Here is a 17,413-nt window from a genome sequence, read left to right on the forward strand (position 1 = left end):
AGGTGTCGCTTGCTGAAGCAGACAGTTACGGGGCTCACTTTTCTTTTTCTTTCTCACTTAGAACCACTTAGAGAGAGACTTTATTGCGCTTTGCGCGTATACGCCAGGCGTTTCTTTCGCTAACTAAATGCCATCTTCACTGCGACCTGCAACTAATGAAAGGTTCGTTTAACAAGAACGCGTATCCGGGCGCGTTACGCCGTAAGAATGCACCGAACTAAATTCTAAGGGGCAGTTGTTGTGCTCCGATCTCCACGGTTCTCAAGTTACCCCTTAGAGAGCGTTCATAACCTCGGCATCTCCCATCCACTTCCCCCACATCCTCTTCCTGAACAAAATATGCCCGCTCCGAGCCTTGCAGGTTGCACAGGGCTACTTTGTCGGAGTGAAGCGTCCCGTAGTGGGTGGAGCCCGAGCAGCTAGTGCTCTTTCGTAACGTACGCTATAAGTCTATAGCACAGCACGCCGTAAACGACGCGCGGAATGGCGATAACCTTTGGCGATAGCATAGCTGACCTACCCCACTCCAACTCCTCGTACACGGTCCCTATATAACGTCTGTCACGGAGCCGAAGAGCCACGGCACGTTCCTGGCATTCTTTCCCGCAGAATGGCTTCCCCGCACGTGATTGGGCTCTGGTGCACGTGTGGATGCCGGGTCTTTTCTTTCTTTTTATTTGTTTTATATATTATTAGGAGCAAGCGGTAAAGCGGGCAGTGGCCGTTTAGGGAGTGTGGGAGCAGTTCCAGTGATAAGGTGTCTACGTTCCTGGCGTTACCTCTCTATAAAGAGAGGCGTTTATGTGGTCCGTTTGGCTCGCAGTCGGAAGTTGCTTCCGGTACGCTTCCTCCGGGGTCTATTACTTTCGGATGTTGCCCGAGGTTGCCGTTGGTGGCTACATTGCACCAAACTGGCTACTTTATGACCCCTTCTGGCAACAAATATTTCAAGTTGGTGCCTCGGCTACTTTTTGGCCATATTAAACTTCTATATTGGCGAAATTAATAGTCATTATTTTTAATATTTGAATATAAGAGCCCAATCAAGCCTGATCATTACTTTTTTTCTAAGCTTTTCTGACGTGTCAGCCAACGCATACACAGGTAAGGGGGGGGGGGGGGGGGACATACATGCTGAGTGCTGGTAACAAAGAAAAATCAAATGACATGGTAAAGTGAAGAATATAATGGAGAATATTCTGCTGGTTGATACAGACGTAGAGTGAAAGAAAAGTTGTGGAAATAGGATTGTAATGCTGCTTAACCAGTGGAGCGTCCGGTTCCCTACGCTGCACAATTACTTGACTCACAGGGTCCTCTAATCTCCGGGTCCCTTCGCCTAAGACGACTTCAAGGGGAGAGCCATGTTGTTATTATGTCCATTCAGTGTATCCGTACTCCCTCGTCTGGATGCCTTCGAAAGCTCTCTGCACTGAACACAATGCCTCCGAGATCAAAGGGATTGGAAGCTTTCTGTTCATATGATAGCGGAACATTTTGCTGCCTAGTTGGTATATAACTTCGGAAAAAAAAAAAAACGCCAGGCCTGCGCGGAAGGCGCAGTACAGTCACAGCGAACAGAGCCTTTTCCAAACACCCACTGGGTAACTACTGCAAGCACTCTTTCTCGATAGCCACTATGTCATTAATAATAGATTCGCTATGCTATTTTTCGTAATTCTTCTGACAAGCGTGGTATCCGCTAAACACTTGCAAGGAATTTTGTGCTAATTGTTCATGCAGTGGCTAACGACGAAGGAGAATTATGGCTAAAGTGGGTATGTGCCACATTTAATACAGGAACAAGATCAAGCTTTTGTATTAAGTTGGAGTATTGGACGGCCCACTCACCACGCAATTCACTTTGTGCGACGACTAGTTGTTCTTTTGCTGTTCTAAAGCGCTTTATAAGTCGTATTACCACGATTTATTTTCCGACATCAAGCCTGCCTATGGCATGTTTGCCACCAAGTCACAGGCACCGTCATAAGTCAGAAGGCGCTTTCTTTTCACATTAGTAAGCGCCTTATGAAAGACTTAATACAGAATGTTTTTCCTGTGCCCCTGTACCGTTCAAAGCATGAAAAATCATATGGTCATGACGTACTAAAGCGAGTGAAAAATATGTGTATACCACTAAATGTGAAAACATTCCTTTTTAAAACTTCATACGGGAACCTTGCCAGTAAAAACGTGGCTATAAGAGAAAGGGATGTATGTACCATGGGGAAGCAGCTCTCTCCTGTGTAACGAACCTGAGACCATTGAACATGTGTTTATTGATTGTAAGAACGCTATTTTCTTTTGGGACATTTTACAGAGGACTTTAAAAAAAAATTTACCTCTTACTCCATATGGAATTCGTTTTTTTTTGCCTTGTGATAGTTCTGTGCAAAATTTGGATGTTATATTTTTACTTGGTCTTCATTCGGTTTTGCGTATTATGCTATCGTACAGACACTGTGATGTGAGAGGTCTATTCATTAATGAGTGTTTCGTGGAAGCTGTTATGAAAGTGCGAGATGTGTATAAGACTACCGACTGTGTTGAAGATTTACTATTTTTGTTCGATGTGTTATCACGCATGAAACACGTGTGATAGTGATTGTCAGATTAGCTTGACCTGTACTCAAGAAGGCAATAAGAAAAAAAAACCGTCATAGCTCAGATCTGGGAAAACTGAGCTGGCACCCAGTGGACCCAGGTTCGAGCCCCACTGTGCCATTAGTGCTAAGTTTTTTTTTTTTTGCTAACTTCGTGCGATGTGGTTATGGACACCAGCGGCAGTGGATAACAGCGCGTGACCCGAGTTGTGATCTCATAAAAGCTTTCGCTGTAAAATGCTCAACACCTCAAGCACCACCATCAGAACTTCATGGTACCAGTGTGAAACTCCTGCTTTTTCAGTTTCCTTGGGATTGGCCCGCCTTTCACGAAGGGATGATGTCATATCGTGACGTCATGTTAACTATTTAATTACGTCACAAGTTTAGCTATATGTGAAGTCATTGTGAGGTCATGTGGTGGCGTCATCACGTGGTGATCATCTTCTGCCTCACTCGAGTTCGTGCTGCCGAAGGCCGATTCTCGTGTATTATGAAGTGTCTAAGATTTTCAACCGGCAAATAAGTAGGACTACCTTGGTGTGTTAAGCGCATGAGCATAGGCTTGTTTTCTATACGTGCGAGACTTGGTTATAAAATTGGTAATTGTAAACCAGTCATTACCGCTGCGGCAGCAGTCGTCCTCGCGCTATATGGATGAAAAATGCCGCAATGGCGTTCGAACGTCAGGTATGGGATACTAACTGTTTTCTTTGCATGATTTGATAAAAGCATGTGATGGTAAGTTGCAACGACGCTGGTTACTATGTCGAACGTGCTGACAGGGGCGAAATTAAATGAACTCCGCAATGTGTTAAACATTGTGTTACAATATGTTAAACTGTGTGTTGAACGCATTATACTAAACAAATGAAACGAACCCCACAACGTCAAGTGTAATTTATAATGAAAGAAAAGTATCAACGAGTGCTGTAGTTTTGTTTGCAGGATTTAATAAAAATCATGCGTCGGGAGTTGCCGAGGTGCTGCACCGGCGAAATGAAACAACAGCGCCCAATGAATTTTTGAAAGAGCTTGGATTAGCGAAGCGATAGTCATTAATTACAAACCTTTTATGTGACAGGTTTACGAGCTTATTTGAACGTAAACGTACTGTAATATCTTACAATTAGCAGCATGCGCTGTGATGAAGACGCGCGCGTACTTTCACGTCTCTTTCTCTACAGACGGAATCAGCGTCGGCAAACTCCCGGAATGTGAAGTCAAAGGTCGTTCATGAAAAAAAGGCATCAAGTACGCATAATACGTATACATTTGCCTGAGAAGCTTGCTGCTTAACTTTGTAACTGGGTAACCTATAGGCATTGTCGGCGCGACTTAAGTACACAGCGAGCTCTGACGAGGCTTCGTAGCTTCTTTCTTGTTTTTTTTTTGCATTGACACCCCGTTCGTGTAGCATGCATGTGTGTATGTGCATATGTGTTCGCGTATGTGCATGCGCGTGCGTGTTTTAGCAACGCAAGTTAGCGAGAATCCTATAGCGAACAAAGGCTGGCCTTTCTGGTTTAATCTCTCAAGTTTCCAACTTGAGCCGCTTTGAAGGATCCAGTTCCTAGCCCGTCGCGATTTACCAACATGTGCGCCCGCGTATTCAGTTTCTTCCCTGGCGGACCGCTGTTTGTAACATTAGATGTGCTTTGCCTGACTCGGCAAAAGCAAACACCATAAATAAATCGAGACTGCAACGTACACGCCTATAAGGACTCTGCGTATAGCATGTCATTGCAGTCCGTCGCCCCGTGGCGCTATACTTCCTAGAAAAACAAACCTTCCTTGTGTGACGTGCACTTGCTCAACCGTCGGTATTGCATCCGCGCTTTTCTCATATTGTGCAACACGTGCTCATCAGTCCTATAGCTCAGATATATGAGTGTTACGAGACTTCCGTGTTTACATGACAGCCATTCATTAGATAATATCTGCAATATCAACATTGGATGAGCGGGTCGGCAAATTCAGTAACAACGGTGTTGAAATAACACGTTTCAGATAGAGAAAAATCACCGTTCGAGCAGTTCGTATACGATAGATTTACTAGAAAATCTGAAACGTGCGGCCCTTGTGCATACGGCCGAGTTAATAAAGTGGTTTATTAAAGCGATGGTTAGTTCAATCGTTGGTCACGTCTGACCACGAATCCTGATTGGTCGTTTTCTGCCCACGCGTTCCATTCTTCACTTTTAAATGGCCAATGTTCAGTAGTGGTATTCACCCGATTTCGCTCGCACTTAAGTTTGGACCCGTGGATGGCTTCTTCGGTTTTAGCGAACCAGTGGGGAGTTTGGTGGGGCTTGCCGAATTTATGCGACGCGTACGATCTATCGTAGTTCTTGCGCGCGCCGGAATAATATGATTTAACACAATTAACAAGATTAATAGCGCACTCAATGAGGCGCGAAACAACGCCAATCTTAAGGTTAAGGTTAAGGATGTTGTAGCGTAGCCGGCGGATCTAGCCTTGCATAATTTGCAGGCAATTGCCCCGCCCGGTTTCCTCTTTGCTAATTGTAGCTAATGTCCTTTGTTTGTTTTTTAACTAAGCACGAGCAGACTTTTAAAAAAAGAATCGTGCATAGTGCGACGTAAGCCTGCATAAAATGGCGGCCTTTGTGCTATTCCACGTGCAGTATTGTGCTGGTACTCTATCTCGCTGCACTATACCCCAAACATAATTGTCACTTACCACCAGTCACATGCGAAGTCTGTAGCAATCAAAAATTTCAAGAGACGTCACGACACCTGTTTCCTGAAGATCGAGGAACCACGCGGAAACACAATATCAGTCACGCTGTCGCACGGCGAGCCTAACTATTGCAGTTCCTCAAATAAACCTTGCCTTTCCTTCTTAAGCTCATGACATTTAAGCAAATTGTGTTCTATATCACAGTTGTCCTTGCACTTCGAGCACAAGGGCGTCGCGGAGAGTCTGATCCTGTGGAGCCATGCTGGTGTACGCGCTGATCCCGTTCTGATGCGATCTTGTCTCCACTATCTCTACTACGGTTTATACCACCACGATAATAAACATTCCCGCCCTAACAGTGGCTTGATTTAATGCATGATGGAGAAATTTTCAATAGGGAGTGTTTAACTTCAGGCCTTTGACCCTCATTTCGAACTTAATTGGCAACATGCTTGCGTGTCCCTCTCCTGAGTTCTGTAAATACTATGCCGAACATTATTTGTTAAGAAAATCTTTGCACGCGCCTTGGAATTCCTGGGCTGCCAACAACTCTCCTCTTTTATATATGCTTCGTCTGCGCTCGTCTATTTCGCAGCCTGCTGATCGATACGAAGAGGCTAGCTGTGTCCCGTAGATTCTTCTGAATTTACTGCGGTCCCGCAGGAATAAAGATGGGGTTGTATATTTTTTACTCCTCACTTTATGTGTGTGCTTCGGGACCATAATGGTAAAATACTCAAAAATGGGCTGTCGTATGGAAGTGTTTCGTAATATGCTTTTTCGTATACTTCTATATTCTGGAACAGAATTCCCAATAACATGTCGAACTCTAAAATGTCCTCCCAGTTACAATCGTTCTTATATTCTAACCTTCCGCAGTTATCCCTAATTTTCTTTGTGCGATTGTGCCTGATTTCATTCAGGTTTCCTTGTTCATATGTCTTACCTTTCTTTTTTTCATTCTGTACGCTCTGCTTTCAAAGTACCTGCCTTAAACTTCAGGCGTGAACACACATTTATTCTGTTTTGGGAATATTTTTCCTTTCATTGTCGAGTTGCTACTATTGCAATATGTTCCCAAGGCGTTGTGGGTACATCTAAAAGTAAATAAAATAATGTGGTTACGGTATGGTCAAAAACGTTCAACATCGTGACACTGTCTTTCGCTCCTTTGAGTAACAGCAACGTGCTTCGGACGCCATGGAGCTATTGCTGCGGACGCGTGAGCACAGATGCATTGACGGCCACATGCACCCCATTGATTCCTTGATGTCTACTGAACCTATTTTGTCGCTACTTCTGCAATAAACTACAGTACTTCACTTTAAGGGTAATACTTCGGCATATAAAACTATCGCAGCGATAAGAACAGGAATACTCACTGATTGTTTGTCTCAGAGTAACTTGTGAGGGTAGAAGTTGATCAGCGTTCCTCCTCGCCTAAGCTGCGCTGACTTGGCACCATCGGTTCCACATAGTCACCAAGGCTGCAGATTCATGCGTTGAAATAATCGCCGTGGTGTTTCACGATGTTCACACACATTCCGGTACTTGGAAAGGATGGCGACTATTTTGATGTCTCTGCACTTTTGGACTGTAGTGTATCGCTGTTCACCAAGCAAGATTATTATGAAGACTTCCTCAGACTTCACAATAATTTCAGTAGAAATGTCTCCAGGTTTGGCAAAGATACCTCATCACCCGTATGGTTGCACCCCATGTCCTCTTGCTGCACGCAATGACCACCCGTATTTGTTATGCTATTTTTTTCGCACCAGCCAAGATTCAATAGAAATGAACTTCAGATGAACTGCTAGCTCACAGGGTTGTTGTTCCCTGCGTATTTTAATAATAGCGCTGCAATAGGGTTTTCGTGGTGCTCTTGACTCCAGAACGTTTCTCTATGCGTATAGAGTTGGCATAAAATCTTCCTGTGTTGCTATGCCTGCTGTTAATATCCGCCTAGTGACGTTAGCACGTCTCCTTTAGAAACAGGGAACGCCACAATGTCATCTGAGTCTGCCTTTGTCTTCTCCTCTTGCTTAGTCTCTGATTCATGGCCAACAGGAAGTTTAGATAATCGTTGAAAGCCCTTTTCGTGTGTCTTGTGTCACCACTAATCGAACCAAGGTTAAGGAAAATGAACCCTTCGCTTCTCTTCGAGCTTCTGCACCGAAAACACAACCAATCATATGCTCGTCGTTGTCGGGACTTGTTAGCAAGACGTGTGCGAGGTTGTGGCAACTACTCCTCAAAGCACAGGTCTCCAAGTGTCCTGTCCCGTACCAGAGGAGCTCGGTTGCCTTCCCAGCTTCACCGGTGGCGCTACCTATTAGTACGTCACTCCTAGTAGCTGCACTATCGATAACGAAACGCGCGCTGCTTATCTCAAGCACTTTTCAGAGGCAAGAAGAGTCTCATTAAGCGTGGCTCTATATCGTACGGCCCGATCGCCCGGTCTGCTCACCCGGCAGTTTTCACGCTTTCTCTACGTCGTCCGCCGTGCTCGGGGGATCGTCTCCATCGGAGCCCCGCGAAGAAGGAACCACGACGTTGGTCTCGCACTATCACGCGTGGATCTCGAAGCGGGGACTTCTTCGCGCACCGGCAAGCAGACGACTAGACACCGGCTACGACCAACGGCTAATGACTCGCGGCCCCCTCTCCCGAGCGTGGCGTACCGTCTCAAGCACGCCTTTGCTTTCAACTGGCACGGACTATTCTTTAAGCCTGCCACTCGTAGGGGCGCCACGCGAAGCCCTGGCGTTGCGAGTGTAACGGACACACGGTCGGACCCTCGAGGTGCTAGTGCTTCTCTTCATCTCTCCCCGACCCTTTCTCGATGTAGCTTCAGGCTTTGATTTGCTCCTTACTCTCATTCAACTCCCTCACCCACATCAACTTCCCTTCCTCCGGCTGCCTCTCGGTAGTTCATCGTCTGAAATTCAGGCCCGCTGCTGACGAAAGCGCGTTATTTTGCGACAATCACCGCACTGTCGCTTTAGCAGGTCGGCAACTTTTGCGGGCCGACCTGAACGAAAAGGGCCCCATCCGTTCGCCCCCGTCCTTCCTCTCTTCACCCTTGCAGCAGTGACGCGTCCCTGCGTGGTCCACGAACACTGCTTTGCCTGTCTGCTAGCAGCACAGCGCATCTTTTGGTCTCGCCGACTCCTCGCTCTGCTCGGGGCTGAGGTGATACACATGGTTTAAGGAGCACGCCTGCGGTCGTCTCTCTTAAGTCATTCTTTTCGTACGAAGTCTTTCGAGAAACACAACAAACCACGGCGCGCAGCGGAGTCGCAAATGCAAGCCCAGAAACGATCTGTCATTACGAAGCCCCGTTCCCCTCCCCACCCTATACGATCCTCAAGCCTGTAGCTTCAAGCGCCACCCGCTTCATCTTCTTTCGTTTTCCTTCTTTACCGCGCAGTTCACGGGGAAGTCGTTTTTCTTGGCTATGCGTCGCTGGTGAGTTGCTTCTTAAACAACGAGGCTGCGCTGTGACTCGGAAGACGGCTTGTACAAGAATAGAACACGTGGTGAGTCTTCGGGGAGGGGTAGTCTTGATGACTACTGTTACTGGCTGCTACCGAGCCGAAGTCGACAACGCGACGGCTCGTGCTTTCTTTTTTTTTTTATCTGAGTGCTCTCGAGAGTGTAGTATAGGCTGCTGGCGCGAGAACGCGTTTTTATGAATGGAACAGCTTTGTCGCGTCTCTCTGTGGGCGGAGTGTTTGCCCAGGGACGTCCGCGCCTCGTCCGAGGCGTGGCTTAGGAAGTCAGAAAGCGGAAAAAAAAGGAGGGGTGGTGGTTTCATTGGACGCTATGTTTAGACAGAATGCGACAGGAGGTTTGCTGTGGGTGACAATGCGTTGCTCTACAAGCTATGGGGTTGGAAGGAGCGCTGGGGCTACGTGTTGAGCCAGGGACGCCTTTAGCGTATAGGGTGGATTCGAATGTGTTATTTACCTTAAGGGTCCACTACGATTTGTCGAAGGCCAACGCCGAAGCTTTCATTTTTAGTACCCACACTGGTAAACACTCCGGTTATCTTATTGAGTAAATAGTATTAATATCTGGGCTTTTACGTCCCGGAACCACCATATTATTACGAAGAACGCCCTACAGTGGAGGGCTCCAGAAATTTCGACGACCTGGTGTTGTTTAACGCGCAATTACATCGCAGCGTGTATGGAACTCTACCATTTCACCTCCATTGAAATGCGACTGCCGTGGCTGGGGTCGAACCCGTAACCTTCGGGTCAGCAGCCGAGTACCTTAGCCGTTACACCACTGCAGTAATTTTCTGTCGAGTAAAGTATCAGTCGTATAGCAGCGACGTTGTACACAATACCAGTTGCTGATATAGTGAGGTTCGAGCGCCTCTGAAAGCCGTTACTTTCCAGAAAAACACCTCGGGCCCAACACGTCCTTGTGAACGTTGGACCAAAGACTACTCGTGCATTCACCACTTATGGCTGGAAGGTCGAAGCCATGGTCCCTTCTTCTTAATCAATCAGGAGTAGAAATGCTTGCAGGGTTCACATATTGCCCTCTGTAGAGTGCGTGGCGAATGTGCTTAAACATTGTGGGTGGGGGGGAGGGGGCAGAAATTTTTAGGCTACTGTTTCACGTATTTCAATGTAAACATGGCCTGGGAACTTTTCACCAGGACTGTACGTGGCTTTGTCAATCTTCCAAGTTAGGAAAAACATGGCGGCAGATGCCGGCTGCGCGGGGGAGAGATTTGGGAGAGGAGGTAGTAGTCGGCACTTGGGTAAATAAGGGGGAAAGCTAGGAACGTTACACGATCCTATACGTAATTTGATGATAAAATGGCTATGCTGAACATGAATTACATCTGATCCTTTTATATGCTCACTCATTTGGTGATTTTCGTGGTGTGATGCATGTGTGGATTCTGCGCCTCTGTTACGCAGTATTGCATCTGTTGACGCGACACATTCCAATGACGTGACAGCTGTACAATGGTTTTTTCCGGAGGTCATTTAAGACAATGGTGTGAATGTGGGTAGAGTGGTTGTCTACCATGCATAAAGTCTTATTGTGATAGCGACTGTGTAGCCGTGATTTCCGTGTTTCGCTTCCATCGGGATTTTTCGTTCATGAATAGCACCACCGTTGCTGCATTTATTGGCGCGTTTGTAAAATTTCAATGTGGTATTTCAGTAAAGTCATTGCATATACCGTTTTTCTTTTCGCTGGCTAATAGCTGTCTGTAGATACAAGATGTCTCTAGATTTGAAAGTACTTCCTGTAATGTTATCGTCGCTTACATAGGTTGTCTAAAGTAAGCTTGCTACATGCAGTGAAAACAAAATCCAATAAATTTTATTTTACAACGTTTCCGGCCAAACAAAGAAGTTTTGATTATCCGGCAAATGCCCATCAGGTTCAGCGTTGCCATTAATCCAAACAAACAAATAATTTGGCCGACAAACTCGATTTAACGAAGTTTTTTTAATAACTGGGCAAAAAAAAACGTGATTTTTTTTTTCTGAATTTGACCGAGACTGGTTTTTCTCGACACGAGTGATGTTGCGCATAGGACGATATAAAAAGAAAAAAATACACATGACATTTTCTTTAAAGTTTTGATGTTGCCTCTTAAGCGTATATCCGTGTGAAAGGGTGCACTTACATCTGTGCGTTGTGGCGCTTACTTCACATGCACTATACGTATACTGTTCTCACTTGTTTTCTTGAGTTGTAGACTTGATCTCCACTCAAAAGCTAAGGAACAGCAGGCGCATTATTTGTGCTCCACATCTGCTTTTAGATCATGCCAACACACACACACACACACACACACACACACACACACACACACACACACACACACACGCACGCACGCACGCACGCACACACCACACACACACACACACACTCACTCGCACACACACACGCGCACACTCACACACACACACACACACACACGCACACACCACACACACACACACTCACTCACTCACTCACACACACACACGCGCACACTCACACACACACACACTCACTCACTCACACACACACACACACACACCACACACACACACTCACTCACTCACTCACACACACACACACACACACACACACCACACACACACACGCGCGCACTATCACACACACACACACACACACGCGCGCGCACACCACACACACGCGCGCACACACCACACACACACTCACTCACTCACACACACACGCGCGCACACTCACTCACTCACGCACACACACACACACACACACCACACACACACGCGCGCACTCACTCACTCACAAACACACACACGCGCACACTCACTCACTCACCACACACACATACACTCACACACACACACACGCGCACACACCACACACACACACACACGCACACACCACACACACACACTCACTCACTCACTCACACACACACACGCGCACACCACACACACACACACTCACTCACTCACACACACACACGCGCACACACACACACACACACGCACACACCACACACACACACACACGCACACACCACACACACACTCACTCACACACACACGCGCGCACACTCTCTCTCACACACACACACGCGCGCACACACCACACAGACACACACACACTCACTCACTCACACACACACACCACACACACACTCACTCACTCACTCACACACACACACACACGCGCACACTCTCTCACAGACACACACACACACTAACTCACTCACTCACTCACACACACACACGCGCACACTCTCTCTCTCTCACACACACACACACTCACTCACTCACACACACACACGCGCACACTCACACACACACACGCACGCACACACCACACACACACACTCACTCACTCACACACACACGCGCGCACACTCTCACACACACACGCGCGCACACTCTCACACACACACACACGCGCACACACACACTCACTCACTCACTCACACACACGCGCACACTCACACACACACACACACACACTCACTCACTCACTCATTCACACACACACGCGCACACACACACACACACACACACAGGGTCATTTTGTTAAATACTTCCATGATAGCATTACGCATTGCCGCAATGCAATTTTACGCAATGCATGGGCATGCGGTGCGAAATTCAACTCAAGGAAACATCACCCTATACACGTGTTGCACCAACAGCAATGCAGGCGACATGACAGCTGTGAAAAATAACTACAAGAAAACATCACCGTAAACACACCATGGCACTCAAGTATGCTAGTTCCGTCTTTGATAAGCATATGGACTGGCGCGAGCTAATCTCTGTGGCTGGCGCTGCTCGCTTAACCGGCTGTAAAGCAGGCGAATCTCCCATCAGTTCCAGCGCCTGTCGAACACCGCTGCGACATCCTCGTGTCTCTACACATATGATCCGCCAAATATGTTACGAGGAGGAGACCGACTCGGAGGGGTAGCCACAGATATATTTACAGCTGGTGAAGCGAGCAGTGTTAGCCGCAGAGATTAGCTCGCGCCAATCTATGTGCTTTGTCTTCTTCATCTCCACGCACTGGTACGTAGCAATATGATTATGGGAGATGCCGAAGAGGAGGACTCCGGAAATTTGGACCCTCTGATGTTCTTTGACGTTCGCTGACATCTCACAATACACGGACCTCTACCATTTAGCCTCCATCGAAACGCGATCACTGATGCCGCAATCGAACCCGCGACCTGCGGGTCAGCATACGAGTTCCACAACTGATATATGCCACCGTGACTGATATCGAAGAATCGAAAAAGATACAATATAACAAATAATTGCATTTATTTATTTATTTATTTATTTATTTATTTATTTATTTATTTACTTATTTTCAGCACACTGTGAACCCTTTGGAGGTTTTTTACAGGAGTGGGAGCAAAAAGAAAAGCACAAAAAGTACCCACATCAAAAGTAACAACACAACACGATTTGGCCGGAGCAGCGTTGATGAGCAAGTACAATTATGCAGAAGGAAACTACATGCATATATAGGGTGGCAGCGGATGCATTATTAATTTTATACAAACCTAAAAAATAAGTGGAGAAAAGTATACACACTTGTAACAGTTGGTGTAAATACAAATATTGGCAATGAACGCAGTACAAGGGGCCAGTCGTAAATTGAAAATACACGAATGAATGCATGAAAATAAATAAAAGTTTCCGGATCTGACTGGTGATTGAACGTAGGTCGTTACCGTGGCAAGCGGGTGTTCTATACCACACAGCCACGCGTCTGCTTGTAAATGCAGTTAAGACAACGTTGATGCTTTCTAAGCAGGCGCGTCCTGTATACAGGTTTCACAATACAATATCGCAGTAATTTTGCGTGGTACAAGCGTACATTGCCATCGGGCGTCAAAACGTGCGATTATCGTAATGACTTCGTGGTTTAAAGCCGTCCACCTATTACGAAAGGCACCCCTGTTACAAAAGCACCTTACACAGGCACAAAAGCACATTACAAAAGGCACCCCTGTCCTTCGTTACTACGTATTTGGTGGGTGCGAAGCAACTTCGAAAACATTTCGCGCCGATAATTGGTCGTGGCTTCAAGCGTATGTTAAGCTTTACACAGAATTCAGCCATATGCGTGCGCTTCACTGATAAAAACCATTTTTCTTTACTGTTTGCAATATAGTTATCCACAATTGAAACTCCTCGAGTAAGTTCATACGATAAAAACAAAAGTATGCACACAAATGGTTGGAGTATGGATTCGGCACAGGATATTGCTAATGCGTTCAACTCTTGAAGGCAATGCTTAAGGTTTTCCCAATGTTTGCATTCGTGTTTGATTAGGCTTTCCAGAAAGCATTTCCACTTTGATTGACCAGCAAGCCTATTTCACTACCCTCGTCGAGAGAGAGAGAGAGAGAGGGAGAGAGAGAAGAGAGATGGATCATAGAGAGAGCTCTGCCTGTACAAAAAATGTCCGACTCACAGTGAGGAGTAACAAATATTCTTTTCCGTGTTTCTCTTACGCACATTTCTATTTAAATATGATTTCTTTCCACTCCTCTAATAGCCCTACAGAAAGGGCTGACAGTATATCAAAAAATGAAATGGAATTAAATGGGTTGCTTGTTAGGTTACGTAGAAAGATAGAAGCACCAAATGTAGTCGGTAGAGAGCAGCGCTTGACCGGTCTCTTCACTTCCTTGCCAATGTTTTCTCGCTGCCTTTTCAGTACATCGTATAAAATTTTACCTAGTGCACGTCACAACCATCTGATGTCTTCGTGTCGTTCAAGATGCCCCGTGTGGATGGATTTGAAAATAAAAACCAGCGAACAACTTGAACGAGCAAGTGTGCTGACCGTCGTTTATAATACGCCAGGTGGCAAGGAGGAAAGAAACAATTGAAAGCGCAGGGTTAGCCAGTTCTCAGACCGACTGGCTACCCTGGGCTGGGTAAGGAGGGTAAAAGATAGAAAAGAGATGTTACAAAAAGAGAGGAGACAAAAGATAGCGAAAGAAGAAAAGCTTATAGTGTTATCGTTTGAAATTGTTTTTACGTTAACATAGGCGCACCGAGCAGCTGCATATGTATGACTGTACAGAAAATCTGAATAGCCCTCTCAGTTTTCCCGGTGAGCCCCGTCCTATTACATGCCTGAAAACCATCTTCTGTAATGCCTGCAACCAACCACCAGTCCTAGTCTATTTTATTTTATAACAATTTGAGGTTTAGACATCTCGGCAAGTTTTCTAACGTATAAACATGTTTATAGTATGCATACCCCCTTTTTCGCTTTATATGACGCGTTATTTACATTATCTTAGAATCGACATGTAGATACCTATTGACAATGAAGTCGCCGTGGTACACAGCTTGGCAAATGTTGAGCTTCTAATTAAGGTACACAACGCTGGTTCTATTTCCGGCGGCAGAGGCCGTCTCTTTATATTGTCACGCTCGTCTGTCAAGTTCCGTTATTGTGAGTTCTGCCTTGTGCAAACCGTGCAGATGGACGAAGAACCACCGAGATAATCGTACAACCTTGCGGTTCGATTACGCACGCAACGCGAACACTACAGATCGTTCTGGAACATATGTGACCGCTAGCGATATCGCTGAGACATTCGACGGCACATGTATAAATGCCGGCATTACAGATCGTTCTGGAACGTGCATGACCACTATAGCGATAACGCTGGAACATTAGACGGCACATGTATAAACGCCGACGTGCATCACCGCTTGTCAGTCGATCAATGGCTGACGTTTAGTTCGCCGCTATCACTGCCAGTATATCGCTGTAATGTGACTTTTCCTTTCACTGGCCTCGAGTTTGACCAAATAAACAGTTTCATCTTTGACCTAAAGTGTGCTCCCTCGTCCACGTCACGACCCCGTGACAATATGCACAAGTGGATTTTCCATTACGTTGTTTCTTGTAATAACAGCCATATTTCTTGTTCATGACGTCGTAGAATTGCAGTTATGAACCATGATGAACATATTGCTTTGTTTCAATTATAGAAGCATTTCATTACGCAAAAACGGGAAGCAGGTCCGTACGGCTCACCTTAATTATCTGAAAAGCTCGGGCTTTTCTCGAAGTTCTTTACGATAAAAACATATAAAAACTAGAACTAGGATACTTCATGACACGAAATGTTCATTTTAGTTTATATTGGATACGCGTGATATTGTGCGAACGAAAAGCTCCAAGCAATCAAATGAGAATTGCCGTAACTGCAGAGCAGAAAGTGGGTGCACTCGCACACAAGGGCGAACCTCACTTCTACAGTAACAAATGTCAAGTGGGAGTACGTGTATCGCAAGTAAGAACTAAATAATATTTCCAGGGCACACTTATGAGAATATATGTTTCATTAGAGAGCCATTGATTTTTTGCTTTAAATAGGGGCTTCAGTCGCTAACTTCGGTGCTTTTCAGGAAGTAAAAATAGAAGAGCGTTGTCCCAATACGCTGCAATTAGCCAAGGCCCCTTGGGCACCGCTCGAGCTGTGAATCGGTGAGGTACATAGAGAAAGCTAGAACCTCCATATTTGTTTTTTTTTATTTTACTCTGGAACTTTCAAGGAACGTAAACATGGCGTAGAGTATCGATCTTCAGCTCCGAAATTGAGGAGGCAGCAAAGATAGCGGGCCGGGCTGTTAAGCAGTAACATGGATGGATTGCAAGAGCCTTCAGGCAGTGACGTTGGCGGTGTTTTCGCCGTCACTGTAGCCAAAAGGAAGGAGGACGTAAGAACTTTCCAAAAGTTTACAATTTATAGGCGCACACATACTAACGCACGGGCAAGCTCAATGTTTTCTTAGGCTTGTTCCTTGAACACCTCCGAAGAAAAGATGGCAACTCAAAACAGCGCAAGGACAGACAAAGAGTCTCAGTCCCGTGTTGCTTACCTGTCCTTGTGTTTCGCGCTACAAATTTTTTCTTTGGAAGCACGAACGAACATACATAAAGGGTATTGCCGAACCCTGTGTCTTCTAAGATATATGTAACAGCTGTATCTTACCGGTACTTACCTACCGAGCAGAAACCTGGATGATTACAAAAAGGTTTCAACCTTAGTTGAGGACGACGCAGCGAGCAATGGAAAGAAAAATGATAGATGTAACCCTAAATCACAAGACGAGAGCAGAGTGGGTCATGTAACAGATGGCTGTTAAGGACGTCATGGCCAAAATAAAAAAAAAAAGACAGGGTCATGGCCAGGGCACGTAGTGCGAAGGCAAGATAACCGCTGGTAATGAAGGATCACTGACATGAGAGAGAGATAAATAGAGAAGAAAGGCTGGGAGGTTAACCAAGCTTGGCTCGGTTGGCTACCTATACTTGGGGTTGGGGAAAGAGAGAATAATAGAAAGGAAAGAGACAGAAAAGAATAGGAGTAAGAAAGAGAAGGATGAATAGTCAGATCACTGACATGATTTCAACAGAAGGCAAGCGGGTGAAGAGGAGACAGAAAGTTAGGTGGGCAGAAAAAATTAGGATTTTTTTACGGGTATAAAGTGGCAGCAGGATGCACAGGACCGATTTGACTGGTGAAACATGGGAGACGGTCTTTGTCCAGCTGTGGGCGTAGTCAAGCTGATCATGATAATGGTGA

General features: G+C 45.8%; 1 protein-coding gene across 2 annotated transcripts in view; it reads right to left on the minus strand.

The window, feature by feature from the left end:
• The window catches only part of LOC142774698 (uncharacterized), a 70,175-nt gene extending 63,000 nt beyond the window's left edge, over positions 1 to 7,175 (minus strand). For both annotated transcript variants that reach the window (XM_075875538.1, XM_075875537.1), the window contains exon 1: positions 6,690 to 7,175. In XM_075875538.1, the coding sequence (XP_075731653.1) occupies position 6,690 (1 nt within the window). In that variant the 5' untranslated portion in view covers positions 6,691 to 7,175. The remainder of the gene's footprint in view (positions 1 to 6,689) is intronic.
• Between the last annotated feature and the right edge of the window lie 10,238 nt (positions 7,176 to 17,413).

The sequence above is a fragment of the Rhipicephalus microplus genome, chromosome 10 (genome assembly GCF_043290135.1).
Source record: "Rhipicephalus microplus isolate Deutch F79 chromosome 10, USDA_Rmic, whole genome shotgun sequence".
In the NCBI taxonomy this organism is placed as follows: domain Eukaryota; kingdom Metazoa; phylum Arthropoda; class Arachnida; order Ixodida; family Ixodidae; genus Rhipicephalus; species Rhipicephalus microplus.